The sequence below is a fragment of the Artemia franciscana genome, unplaced genomic scaffold (genome assembly GCF_032884065.1).
Source record: "Artemia franciscana unplaced genomic scaffold, ASM3288406v1 Scaffold_2137, whole genome shotgun sequence".
Classification (NCBI taxonomy): Eukaryota; Metazoa; Arthropoda; class Branchiopoda; order Anostraca; family Artemiidae; genus Artemia; species Artemia franciscana.
The window spans coordinates 1-14955 of NW_027063130.1; the positions used below are offsets into that span (position 1 = coordinate 1).

The following is a 14955-nucleotide window of genomic DNA, read 5'->3' on the forward strand; positions in this document are numbered from 1 at the left end:
CTGAAAAGCCAGGACGAAAGGCAAGCAACGATTTTACAATACTTTCTTGTTTTCACGAATAAGTTTTTAAATCATAAAACTAACCACTACTCGAAAGTGGTTTGTCACTTCCGAAAAAAATTGGCAGCAAAAAAATCGTTCTCTCGTTCTATGTTTTTAACCGCTTTAAGGATTAAAAGCATTCCTATCTCAAGGGTTCCAATGGGGTCAAACCAAGATTCTTCACAATCCAAATCATTAATTACAACATGGCTTTAAATTAGAATTACATTGACGTATGTACACTAAAAAAAACTTTTATGGTATAAAATATAATAAGAACGCAAAATAGATTTACATAAAATTTTAGATGTGAATTCAAGGTAAGAATAACCTTCCTCTATGCTGAAAAGGCCCAAAACCGATTTACAGATGATAATATTTAAAGCGTTAAACCAACTAAAGGGTAGATGTCTAGGTCATCGCGTGCATAACTCACAAGGAAAATCAAATTTTGCAGAAGTTACAGAGAGGTTTAGCTACCTGAAATCAAAAGATATTAATCCAGAGTCTCTTTACAGTTTCCAGATGCGGTTGATTTTAATTTCCTTTCTCTAGATAATTTAGTTACCTGGATAGAATTTCTTTATTAGATTAAAAACTGCTCACACTTTTTTCTTTAATTAAACAGTAGCCTAAACCATTTTAGATCTTTGAATATTTTAAACACTTCTTTCCCAATATTTATTTTTCTTTTTTTTTTAATAGCTGAGTTTCAAACTTGTAAGGCCATGCTGTTCTTGCTTAATTGGTCAAGCACGTCGAGTAAAACAAGCTTCATCCCACCCCCTCCTAAAACCATATTTTAAAATTTTAACCTGATTTCTTTTCAAAGCCAATTGAGCACATCCCTAAAACATACTTGAGTACATCCCTAAAGTATTTAGAAATTTATTGGTACTTGAAAGGCCTCAATTATGTAGTAAGATTGCTCAAATTAAAAAAAAAAAACAGATACTTCATAAAGGTTACACTTAATTGACTCAAGCAATTTGATTAAATACTAAATTATTGTAATACTTTAATTACAAGTATTTGAAACACCACAAGACGGTTACGTCACTTTCATTTTCAATCGCCAACATTTTTTTTTCACACTAGCATTTATCTAGGCATATTAAAGCAACTTTCCACAAATACTTCATCATATGAAGTTAATTTACATAAATTCAACTGATAAAGCGACGTTTAGAGGACCTGGAGAAGCATAGAACAAAAGATTTACCTCCATAACAGGACTTGAAATAAGCACTTTCTTTTCTATTTGTGTTTCAGCTGAAGAGCCTCCAGCAGTGGCAAAATATCTCATTGTATATTTGGCAGATACAGTTTTTCCTGCACCAGATTCACCAGACACTATGATGCTCTGGTCCTGAGAGTCTCTGGAAAGAGATTGCCCTTTTCAGTAACCAATTTTATGTCTTAAATTCATCAAACGAAGTTACATTCGCAATTCAAAAATATAAACAACAAAGATTAGGAATGATCCAGTTACTTTTTAAAGAAGTTAATAGATTAACCCAATTATCAGCTGATTCATCAGACAAATGCCGCTAGAACAATGGTATGAGCACTTTACTTCCGTATTTTTGTTTATTCCACCATCAAGTGAATTGAGTTATCATGAAATGTTACATAAACAATTTTTTTAGTTGAACCCATATAAAAGCCTAGTTTGTTTACATTTTGCGTTTCGATTCAAAATAGATTGCCAAAATATGAGAAATCACCACGTCCAGATGGTTTCTTATCAGAGAACCTTTCCTTTTGTACGGTGCTTCTAAACTACCAGAGCATTTTGCGCTGTTATGTCAAATAATAGTAACACGTATACGTATGAATGGCAAAGATCCTACACAATGTTAAAAATATAGATCTATAACACTTTGTTCTGTTTACTCCCATATTTGTCAACAAAATGTAATGTGGGGGCCATCAGTTGGGTTTCTGAAGTGGTGTAGGGGGTTCAAAATGGACATTAGTCCCATAATATCCAGCAACGCAATTAGAACAACCACACAGTACCTACCCACATATGTGATAGACGGCATCGACATTAGCCACTTGTCGTATACTGATGATATTTTGTTGTTTTTGGACAATTTAGTATCGATTCAGAACGCAAATAATATATTACAGTCACATCTACGGGAGGTAGGAAATTAAAGACTTAACCCAAAAAAACAGAGTTTATAATGGTAAATAATAATAATGATCTCCAGTGTCATTCAATTAGCGGGATCAGGGAAAATTTTAATAAAGAATCCATTAAATACCTTGGGTTGCCTTTCGGCCCGAAATTTAAAGCGACGCGCGAGTTGTTATTATCGTCTGTATTGGAAAAACTTATGACCTGATGGTCAGGGTAAACGGTCGTTTTGATAAGCCAACACTTGCTACAATTTACATTTCAATGTTTGCGGCTCATGTATTTTTCATCATACAATTTTCGAAAATTGTAATGAAAAGTTATAGAAAGCGTATCCGCGTGTAATTTTTCCAGTTTTGTAAATGTTGTCTTGGAATGCCGCTATGGTTCAGAAACAGGTACATTATCTGAAAATATGGGATGCTAGATATAACCACAAAAATGGATCACCTCTATGATAGATTTCTTAAGCGATCTAGAGAAAATAGAATTGACTTTCCCTTCAACTGTTTCGTTTGATGGATAAAGAGGTTTGTCGCCATAGCCTTAATAAAACTGAGCTATTTATTATGAGTGCTAAGGAGCTATTTATTCTCGAGCTATTAAATAAATAATAAACAAGCTCTTCTAACTGAAAGTAAGGAGCGACATTAAAACTTAAAACGAACATAAATTATTCTGTATATGAAAGGGACTGTCCCCGCCTCACCACCCCTCTCTTTATGCGTCAGTTTTTATTGTCTTAAAAAGTAGAGTTATGACAAAGAGTCGAATTCTAGCGTTAAGAGCGGGTTGTTAGGGAGGGGACAGCATCTTTCATATACAGAATAATTTCTGTTCGTTTTAAATTTTATTGTCACTCCTTACTTTCAGTAAAAAAAAAAAAAAAAAAAAAAAAAAAAAAAAAAAAAAAAAAAAAAAAAAAAAAAAAAAAAAAAAAAACTTGTTTTTATTATTTAATTTCTGAACGATTATTGAATTAATGCGTGTTTGAATTTGGCTCACCGTTCATGAATAATTAATACGAAATTTGCATATTAATTTTATTTTTTTAACTAATAATAAACTAAGTTTGATTTTTGTTCCAGCTATTTAAGAATGACTCTCATTTAAGAACATCGTATTAAGTTTTAATGTTACTCGTTACTTCAAATTGAAAAAATTATTTTTTTTATTTAATTGCTGATCATTTTTTAAATGATATTGGGAAATCCAGTTCCCCTCCGTGGAAAATTCCCTTCCCGAACGAGAAATTTCTGCATGGAAAGGTTCTCCCACGTAACTTAAATTAGCGATGTTTGCAGAACAAATTTTGTAAGGCATAGTAACAGAACAACCAAAGAGGTCGAAACTATTTTCATAAAATGAGAGTCACAAGTTGACCAATTCTCAAATGAATGAAAGAAAATATCTTCAAAAGATATACGCATTAATTTATGTTCGTTTTAAGTTTTAATGTTATTCCTTACTTTCAGTTGGGAAAAACTTGTTTTTATTTAATAACAACCACAAGCCGAACACATAAAATATCTTTGGATGATTATGACATAAAATCATAGTTATGAAGCTGCTTAATGTAAAATTAAATGCTAAGATTGGTCGGAAAATAACACAAACAAATTATTGCTTATATCGGCCATTATTTAACAAAATTGGAGCTTTAGCGTAAAGAGTGAGGTATTGACGAGGGGACGACCTTCCTCATATATGTAATATGAGGGGGTTCGCCCCTTTATCAATACCTAACTCTTTACACTAAATTTCGAATTCCGTTCCAATTCTTTAAGAATGAACCCTGAATCACAAAGGCCGTTTAATTAGAATAAATAGCTCTTTTGAAATTACTAAAAAATACTTTAGCGTAAACAGCGAGGTATTGACGAGGGGACGAACACCCTCATATATGTAATAATTTTCTGTTTGTCTGTAAGTTTTAATGTTATTCCTTACTTTCAGTTGAAAAAAAAACTTTCTTTCATTTAATTTCTGATCCTTTTTTAAATAATGCTGGGATATCCATCACCCCCTTCATAGAAATTATCTTCCCCCATGGCAATTCCTCCCACGTCACCCAATCCCCCCGTCCCCCACCAGAAAAAATCCCCCCTGAAAACGTCTGTATACTTACCAATACCAAAGACAATACGTAAACGATTGGCAAAGTTTACAAATTGCAGCCCTTCCCCGGGAACTGTGGGGGATTAAGTCGTCCTCAAAGACATAGTTATTAGGTATTTCGACTATACTATACAAAATGGCTATCTAAAAATTTTGATCCGGTGACTTTGGGTAAAAATTAGTGTCGGAGGGGGCCTAGTTGCCCTCCAATTTTTTCGTTACTTAAAAAGGTCACTAGAACTTTTAATTTTAGTTTTAATGATTCTCTCGCGAAATTCTAGGACCACTGGATCAATACAATCACCCCTGGGAAAAAAAAAAACAACAAAAAAACAAACAAACACGCATCCATGATCTTTCTTCTGGCAAAAAAATACAAAACTTCCCGTTTGTGCAGGTAGGAGCTTGAAACCTCTACAATAAGGTTCTCGAATACGCTAAATCTGAAGATGTGACTTTCATTAAGATTCTATGACTTTTAGGGGGTGTTTCCCCCTTAAATCAAAAATAAGGCAATTTTTCTCAGGCTCGTGACTTTTGATGGGTTGGATTAAACTTGATGAAACTTATATATTTAAAATCAGCATAAAAATCCGATTCTTTTGATGTATCTATTGGTATCAAAATTCCGTTTTTTTTTTAGTTTCAGTTACTATTGAGCCGGGTTGCTCCTTGCTTAAAGTTCGTTACCACGAACTGTTTGATTTAATATTTATTCATGAGTTATTATGAGTATTATAAGCTATTTATTATCGTCCTTTTCCTGAGAGGAAAAGTGTTACTTTGTAGTTTTCAGTTTTCTTTTTGTTTATTTCCTATACTCCTCTGTATATATTCATGTATGTATAGAGGCATAAAGAAATTATTATAATTAATTATTAAACTGAACGTCAATTTTAAGAAATACAACTTTTTTTCAAAACGTGAGCCTTTTAAATGGATAGCTCTTGAAAAAATAATGATAATAAAAAAAAGACTTTGCTGACAATATCCTGTTATAAATTCTAATATTTGACTTATTGTGTTGCGGAGCAACACTACTGCTTTCGTAGTTTGTTTGTTTTTTTTTTTTTACCGTGATCAGCGACCTGTAGCTCCGAAGTGGTAAGAGTTAAAAATTTGAGATTTTTTAGAGGTAAGGGAAAGGTGAAACAGAGTAAAAAAATTCCAGAGAAGTTCCTAAAATTTTTAACAGTTTTCCATAAAAAAAATAAAACCGTTTTTTTATTAGAAACTGCGTTCGATGTTTGGCGTCAAGTTAAGACGACCCTAGCTTCGGAAATAAACTTGTTAGAAATACAGTTATGCTGAACTCATGTAGAACTTTCATTTGTCTCTTCGAGAACCGGAGCACAAAATTCCGTAGCTCTTACAGATTTCCCGGAAATAATTCCGGGAAAAGTCCATCTCGTCTCCGATTTTTTTTGGAATTTTCTCAAATTTTCGATTTTTGATGTTTCTTATATTTTTATCGAGTAGGTGCTATGAAAAGTATGCAAGAAGAAGTGAAGTATTCTATATACCAAGTTGCTTTGTTCTCTAAGAAATAAATTCCGAAGTTTCGACGTTCTAGAGGTAACTTCTGTTCTGGACCAGCTAGAATTGTTTTTTTCCAACGCGGTTCGACAGGTCTCGATCTCCTAACTAACTGGAACTTACAATAGTTTCTCGAAATAAAATTCCTTCTTTGGGTTTTTTCTTATTTGGAAGTTTTGTCATGCCCTCGGGGCAATTTAAATTTTTGGTGAATTTGGTTTGTTTTATATTTTTCCCTAGCTTAGACCATCAAAGTTAAGCAGAGAAAACTATAAGACGTTATTTCCGTATCTCTTTCAGATTTCCCGGAAATAATTCCCGAAATGTGCGTCTCGAAACATAATACTTCGAATTGGCGTCAAGTTAAGACGGCCCTAGTTTCGGAAGTAAACGTTTTAGAGATAAAATAATTAATGAACTCATATAGAACTTTTATTTATGTTTTCGAGAACTGAAGCATGAAATTCCGTAGCTCTTAACAGATTTCCCGGAAAATAATTCCGGAAAAGTCAATCTCGTTCCGATTTTTTGAAATTTTCTTAAATTTTCGATTTTGATGTCTATTTTATTTTTATAACGTGAAATGGATTAAAAAGTTCCTCAGAAAGTGTGTAAAAATTCCTAATAGTTTTCCAGATAAAAAATAAAAACCGTTTTTTTATCGCGTATCATTCTCGTTTATTTCTGGACCAGCTAAACATTTTACCAAACTCAGTTTAGTAGGAGCTCGAAATAAAACAATATCAAAGATGCTTCAAGATAACAATCGAAGCCGCATTAGAAAAATGTCCTCTGAAGGACATAATGGAGACTGTTGCTCCGCAACTGTGTCCCGTAGGGCACAGTTGCACGTGTTGCTCCGCAACTGTGCCCTAAGGAACAGGGCACAGTTGCTGCAACACTTCCCGTTGCACAGGCAACGGAGGTCTAGTTATATATTGGCATTTGACGTTATTTTTTTTTTTAAATGCAAGAACACTTTTGAATGATATACTAAGGTATCATGTTGTCCTTTCAGGACCGACATTTTCCTTTTGTCAGCTAGAAATAGTGGAAACCAGTAAAAGAAAGTCAGGAAGGAGTGAGAAGGAGTTTGTTAGAGATGGGTGGAGGCAGTTGTCTGCAGAACAATATTGAAGTTGGTCAGTGTGTTACTAACCGGGTGAGATGGCTGGGATGAGGATTGAAATAGTTTCTGATATAGGAGGAAAAGGGGTTTCTATTCATTATTTTCAACAGCACGTGCTTTGCAAAGGGGTGTTCCCATGCCATGCCCTTAACATTTCTGTATATATATACGTATTTCGAAATCGAAACATCTATCGATTCTATTGGATGCCTTTGAACCTTCACTGAGATTTTACTAGCATTTATTGGGTGGTATTTTACACTTCAGATTTTGATCTCTTTTTAAACTATACAGTTTTTCACATTTAACATGGTACCAACTAGAAAATGGAAAGAGTTTAGTTTAGTTTTAATCAACAGTTATGGTCTTTTTGGAAGTAATAGAAAAATAGCGAAATCCAGCAGTTTAGGCTATTGGTACATAAACATTAAAATAGAGGGCTCTCTCTCTCCTCTCTCTCCTCTCTCTCTCTCTCTCTCTCTCTCTCTCTCTCTCTCTCTCGTCTCCTCTCTCTCTCTCTCTCTCTCTCTCTCTCTCTCTCTCTCTCTCTCTCTCACGTCTCTCTCTCTCTCTCTCTCTCCTCTCCTCTCTCTCTCTCTCTCTCTCTCTCTCTCTCTCTTTGACATACCTTTCGAGTTGCGTGTAGGCTTCTTTGGCCACAGAATATACATGGGGGTCAAGATTTCTGTCCTGATTTTCATCATGGTGGTAGGCCTGAATGGTGTAGTCGTCGTAAATGCCCAAATCTCTATAGGGATTTACTGCGACCAAAATTATACCTAAAAACACATTCCACTAGAAAAGCGTCAGATCAGAATCAATAGTTTACAGAAGAAATTAATAAACAAACTAAACTGGAACGAGGCTCAGTTATTATGGAGGGAAAAAATTGCTTAAACTAGAAATGTTCCAAGTTAAAAGTCTGAAACTTTACATAGCCCCATTTTTATCCCAAAAAAGTTCCATTGTCTTTCCATTGCAACTTTTTACACCGAATTCGAAAATAGAATCTTCACTTTTCCATTGCCAAAATTTTTGCGCCATAATTTGAAAGTTTTATTTCTGTACAATTGTGGTGTTTTGGCTTGTTCAAAACCAAACTAGGTATAAGCCTAGATAACTCACTGGACATAAGGAAACATATTAAGAAAATTAAGTAAAAAAAAACAAGTTTTTTAAACGAAAGTAAGGAGAGACATTAAAACTTAAAACGAACAGAAATTACTCCGTATATGAAAGGGGCTTTTCCTTCTCAACGCCCCGCTCTTTACGCTAAAGTTTGACTTTTTCTCTTAACTCTACATTTTAAAACAGTAAAAAACTTTAGCGTAAAGAGCGGGGCGTTGAGAACGAAAAGTCCCTTTCATATACGGAGTAATTTCTGTTCGTTTTTTGTTTTAATGTCGCTCCTTGCTTTCATTTAATAAACTTGTTTTTTTATTTAATTTCTGAATGTTTTTGAATAAATGCATGTTTTGATTTTGGCTTTCCGCAGAGGAATAATTAAAACGGAATTTGTATATTTATTTTTTTGGCTAAATGGCTTTATTTCCATCGAATGATTTTGAGAAAAAAAGAGACGGAGAGGAAGCCCCCGATTTTTTTACGAATCTTTTTATTAGTAAAAGATATAAGTAACTTATAAATTAGCTTACGTAAAGAACTTTTGTATTCTCATGTTTTTATTACATATATGAGGGGGTTCGCCCCCTCGTCAGTACCTCGCTCTTTACACTAAAGCTTAAATTTCGTCCCAATTCATTAAGAATGACCCCTGAATCACAAAAGCCGCAGAATAAATAGTTGAAATTACTAAAAATACTTTAGCGTAAAGAGCGAGGTATTAGGAGGTGAGCCCCGCATATGGGTAATAATTTCTGTTCGTATTAAGTTTTAATGCTGCTGCTTACTTCCAGCTGAAAAAAAACTTTTTCATATTTATTTTTTCATTGTTTTTTTTAAGTAGTGCTAGTAAATCCTGCGCCCCCTTCATGGAAATTTTCTTTCCCCAAGACAAATTCCTCGATGGAAAGTTCCCCCAGCATATCCCCCTCTTCTCAACCCCTGCCTCCAACCAAAAAATCCTCCTGAAAACGCCTGTACACTTCCCAATAATAATTACTATATGTAAGCACTGGTGGAAGTTTTGAACTTGTAACCCCTCCCACGGAGACTGTAGGGGAGTAAGTCGTCCCCAAAGACATAGTTATAAAGTTTTTCGACTACGCTGAATAAAATGGCTATCTCAGAATTTTGATCCGTTGACTTTGTTAAAATAATTAGCGTGGGAGGGGGCCTAGGTGCCCTCCAATATTTTTGGTCACTTAAAACGGGCACTAGAACTTTTCATTTCCGTTAGAATGAGCCCTCTCGCAACATTCTAGGACAACTAGGTCGATACGATCACCCCTGAAAAAAAAAAAAAAAAAAAAAAAAAAAAAAAAAAAAAAAAAAAAAAAAAAAAAAAACACGCATCCGTGATCTGCCTTCTGGCAAAAAATATAAAATTCCACATTTTTGTAGATAGGACCTTGAAACTTCTACAGTAGAGTTCTCTGATACGCTGAATCTGATGGTGCGATTTTCGTTAAGGTTCTATGACTTTTAGGGGGTGTTTCCCCCAATTTTCTAAAATAACGCAAATTTTCTCAGACTCTTAACTTTTGATGGGTAAGACTAACCTTGATGAAACTTATATATTTAAAATCAGCATTAAAATGCGATTCTTTTGATGTAGCTACTGGTACCAAAATTCCATTTTTTAGAGTTTTGGTTACTATTAAGCCGGGTCGCTCCTCACTACAGTTCGTTACCACGAACTGTTTGACAATTGTTACTTCATAATATGCAGAATAATCATAGTTAACATATTTTTCATTGGGATAACCTATATCTTCACTGATTTCATTGTTTTACACTTTTTCTACCAAATTTAAAAAAAAAGAAGCATGGATTCGATAAGCATTTTCAAAACTAAACATAGACTAAGAGAATAGACACAAAAAATTGAGAAATTTGGTTTTTAAAAAATCCCCCTGCAAAATTCGTTAACTATGATAATTCCTTATATTATGAAGTAAGAATTATTTTCTTAACATGTTTTCTTATTTCTAGTGAGCTATTTAGCCCTTTGCCTAAGAATATTTTGAAGGGTAATTTCCGAGTGGAAATTTTATGCTGACATCAAAAATGTCGTCTCCATAATTTTTAATAATGAAATTTTGAAGTTCATTGGAGTTCAAGGCATTCCAGCGTAAAACTTTAAGCACTCCATTAAAATACTTTTAAAAATTATGGGGAGGGGGGGGGAAACATCATAAAAAGTTAAACTAGGATCGCATGGTTTTATGTGCAGGACAGAAAAAAAAGTTTCAAATTGCTGCACAGAGTTAAACAAAAGGCGCACAACCAAGTTAGTACCTATTTTCCACTTGTATTGAAATTATATAAAACAAGTTTTTCCAGTAGAAAAAAAAGCGAAGTTAAGGCTGAAAACTAATAGAAACTGTCTTGTAAATAAGGAAAGGAATCACTTCCATTAACATCCCTTCCAGTCACTTTTCCTCTTTAAGATACATTCTAACAAGTAATTCGTAGAAAGCTTATTAAAATAGGAAAAAGGGAAGTAATCATGAAAAAAGTCAAACTTTGGCATAAAAAGTTCGAAATTGAAGGGGCAGTAACCCCCTCATGTGCAGGATAATTTATGTTCGTTGAACAAGTTTTTGACACAACTCTTTAATCACAGATTATCTATTGGGTTTCAATAATTGAATTTTATGCATCAATAATTTGTTATAATTTTATTGGAAAAGAACCTGATTTTATTTATGCATTTATTTATGTTTGTGCTTATTACAATATATATGGTACCCTAGAAATAATTGAGAATGTCGTTACATCAAGTTTGAAGTTTTATTAGAGTGCATGGCCTTCACAAAACTTGCTTTCTATGCAACAAAAATAAGATGTAGGGAAGGCTAAATTTGATCATCATTTTGTTCTGAAGGACTTCCAACGGAAAATTCGGACATTAAACTTCACTATTTGTTGCTTCTATACCCCCTCGCTCCAACAGGATCCGATGACTTGTCCATTAATATTTAAAATACAACTGTGCAATACCCTCTCACTGTTCTTAACACATGAACGGCCCATGCCCCCCCCCGCTGCAGCTACCAAACAATAGCGAATATGATTACAAAAAAAACACCTATATGAAGTCCCATTGTAAGAGATGGACAGTATTTCCAACTCCATTCTGAAAACAAAATTATCTGTTAGTTTTTGATAAGAGTCTTCTTGTGATTCATATCACGGCTAATTATCAGCATGATGAAAAGACTTGACGATAGCTCATCATTACAAAGGCTACTCAAAAAAATGGCTAAACTTGGATCAAGAAACAATATAAAGTATTTGCAATAACCTCCCGGTTCGCTGACAACAATAAGACTGACAGCATAAAGTATGAAAATGTTCTTCATTTTTGGCAAGTTTTCATCGAAATCAATTATAGACGTACATTGGGGCCAAACAAAAAGCAGGTGACCCTCAAAAGGGGTGAGAGGGGGTCACAAGGAAGGACTTAAAGGGCTACTGGAAATTCTTGAGAGGCTGTAAGGAAGGAGGCTTTGAATAGATTGAGATGCAGGAGGTTCGTGCGTAGCTGTGCTGGCCTTAGGCTCCATGATCCTGCAGTTAGTTGTTAATAGTTATAGTAGTAGTACACTCTAATTTTACATATTACGTTAAAAGCATAACACAGTAGAGAAGAAAAGAATAGGCTACACAAGATGAGAGATTAAGACAGGCTTCTAAGTAATTCCTACGAACTATGGTTCCTATATGTTCTTAGTAGCGTCTTATTTCACTAATTAATCAAGCATTTACAATATAATAAAACCTCAACGAATCAAATTATTTGCAGGAATTTATATTACAGAAAAATTATATTCAGAGAAATGACAATAATAGCTAATATAGTAGCTTATTATAATAGCACTAATAGTTAAACATATAGACATTGAGCTATCTTATTATTCTGAATTTTTTCAATATTCTCGTTAAATATAGAAAAATATCTTGGTTTTTAGAAAATAAAAAACCTCACAAAAATTCAAAGGTTAAGAGCCGTTTCAAAACTATCAATAAGCTAGGTAGGTCACGAGTCCGGGCCATGTCATATGCCAAAATTATCTAACCTAACTAGGTCATATGGTTAGGTCACAGCCATGCGTCTGGAGAGCTAGCGGTTAAGGATGTGATTAAGTGAACTTGAAAACATCGAGCTTCAAAATTGAAGTTAGGGTAGCCTTCTGTCTTTTAATTCTCTAGAGACCGTCGAATGTCAAAACTTCAAATAGTACCAATTATCAAGTCTTGTGAGAGGTTTTGATAGACAGCTTCCTTTGGTGAGATGCTTCAGTCGAGGAATAGTAATATATTTGGCTGGGTCTTGCAAAGCTTGGTTACCGACCAAGGGAGAAGAGAAAATGAGCAAATACAAAATGCCCATGTATATAAAACTGGGACGGCATGCACAGAATGCATTTGAAAATTTATTGTTTTTTCCTAGGAATAGGCTAATTAAAATGCCTCAGTTGATTAATTCGAAGCTAAACACCAAACTTAGTTGAAAGCTTTCTTCGAGGATTCTCAGAAAACCAAAGTTTTCTTACGAATTGAATTGAAAAAAAAAAATAACTGAAAGTAAGGAGTGACATTAAAACTTAAAACGAACAGAAATTACTTCGTATATGAAAGGGACTGCTTCCTCGTGAACGCCCCGCTCTTCACGCTAAAGTTTTTTACTGTTTTAAAAATAGAGTTAAGAGAAAGAGTCGGACTTTAGCGTGAAGAGCGGGGCGCTGATGACGAAGCAGCCCCTTTCATTTTGAAGTAGTTTCTGTTCGTTTTATGTTTTATTGTCACTCCTTACTTTAAGTTAAAAAACACTTGTTTTTATTTAATTTGAATTTCTGAACGTTTTCGAATCAATGCATGTTTTGATTTATGCTCTCCGCAGATGAATAATTAAAACGAAATTTGAGTATTTATTTTTTTTGGCTAAATGGTTTTCTCATAATTTTGATCGAATGACCTTGAGGAAAAAGAAGAAGCGCGGATGGAGGTCTAGTTGCCCTCCGATTTTTTGGTCAAACAGTTCGTGGTAACGAACTGTAGTAAGGAGCGACCCGGCTCAATAGTAACCAAAACTCTAAAAAATTGAATTTTGATATCAATAGCTACATCAAAAGAATCGCATTTTAATGCTGATTTTAAATATATAAGTTTCATCAAGTTTAGTCTTACCCATCAAAAGTTACGAGCCTGAGAAAATTTGCCCTATTTAGGGAAATAAGGGGAAACACCCCCTAAAAGTCGTAGGATCTTAGCGAAAATGACACCATCAGATTCAGCGTATCAGAGAACCCTACTGTAGAAGTTTCAAGCTCCTATCTACAAAAATGTGGAATTTTGTATTTTTTGCCAGAAGACAAATCACGGGTGCGTGTTTATTTGTTTTTTTTTTTTTTTTTCTTTTTTTTTTTTCTTTTCCCCAGGGGTCATCGTATCGACCAAGTGGTCCTAGAATGTCGCGAGAGGGCTCATTCTAACGGAAATGAAAAGTTCTAGTGCCCTTTTTAAGTGACCAAAAAAATTGGAGGGTATCTAGGCCCCCTCCCACGCTCATTTTTTTCCCAAAGTCAACGGATCAAAATTTTGAGATAGCCATTTTGTTCAGCATAGTCAAAAACCATAATAACTATGTCTTTGGGGATGACTTACTCCCCCACAATCCCTGGGGGAGGGGCTGCAAGTTACAAACTTTGACCAGTGTTTACATATAGTAATGGTTATTGGGAAGTGTACAGACGTTTTCAGGGGGATTTTATTTTGTTTGGGGGTGGGGCTGAGGAGAGGGGGCTATGTTGGAGGATCTTTCCTTGGAGGAATCTGTCATGGGGGAAGAAAAATTCAATGAAAAGGGCGCAGGATTCTCTAGCATTACTATAAGAAAACAATGAAAAATAAACATGAAAACGTTTTTTCAAATGAAAGGAAGAAGTAGCATTGAAACTTAAAACGAACAGAGATTATTACGCATATGAGGGGTTCTAAAAATACTTTAGCATAAAGAGCGAGGTATTTAGGAGGAGATAAATACCTCGCTCTTTATGCTAAACTATTTTTAGTAATTTCAACTATTTATTCTACGGCCTTTCTGATTCAGGGGTCATTCTTAAGGAATTGGGACAAAACTTACGATTTAGTGTAAAGAACGAGGTATTAACGAGGGTACAAACCCCCTCATATACATAATAATAATTAAAGAATATAAAAGTTTGTTACGTAAGTTAATTCTAAAGTTACGTATATTTTTTGCTAATAAAAAAATTCGTTAAAATTAAAATTAATAGTTGCCTTTTTATGTAACCGAAAAATTGCATGGCAACTAGGCCTCCTTCCCCATCCCATATTTCTCAAAATCGTATGATCAAAACTAAGAGAAAGCCATTTAGCCAAAAAAGGAATTAATATGCAAATTTCATTTGAATAGTTTACGTGTGGAGAGTCAAAATCAAACATGCATTAATTCAAAAACGTTCAGAAATTACATAAAAAAAAACTAGTTTTTTTAACTGAAAGTAAGGAGCGACATTAAAACTTAAAACGAACAGAAATTACTCCGTATATGAAATGGATTGTTTCCTCCGCAATCCCTCGCTCTTTACGCTAAAGTTTGACTCTTGGCCACAATTCTGCTTTTTAAAACAATTAAAAGCTTTAGCGTAAAGAGCGAGGGATTGCGGAGGAAACAATCCATTTCATATACGGAGTAATTTCTGTTCGTTTTAAGTTTTAATGTCGCTCCTTACTTTCAGTTAAAAAAACTAGTTTTTTTTTTATGTAATTCTCTTAAGAAGAGTTCGACTTATTCTGTGGCCAATCAGTTTATTACAAGTTCTTCTCGGAAACA

General features: G+C 34.3%; 1 protein-coding gene across 1 annotated transcript in view; it reads right to left on the bottom strand.

The window, feature by feature from the left end:
* Window positions 1-1183: 1183 nt before the first annotated feature.
* Window positions 1184-14955, bottom strand: part of LOC136042843 (unconventional myosin-Va-like) — a 40925-nt gene continuing 27153 nt past the window's right edge. The window contains exons 4-5 of the mRNA XM_065727770.1: window positions 7600-7750; window positions 1184-1421 (exon numbers count right to left, since the gene is read on the bottom strand). Of these exons, the coding sequence (XP_065583842.1) occupies window positions 1199-1421; window positions 7600-7750 (374 nt within the window). The 3' untranslated portion in view covers window positions 1184-1198. The remainder of the gene's footprint in view (window positions 1422-7599; window positions 7751-14955) is intronic.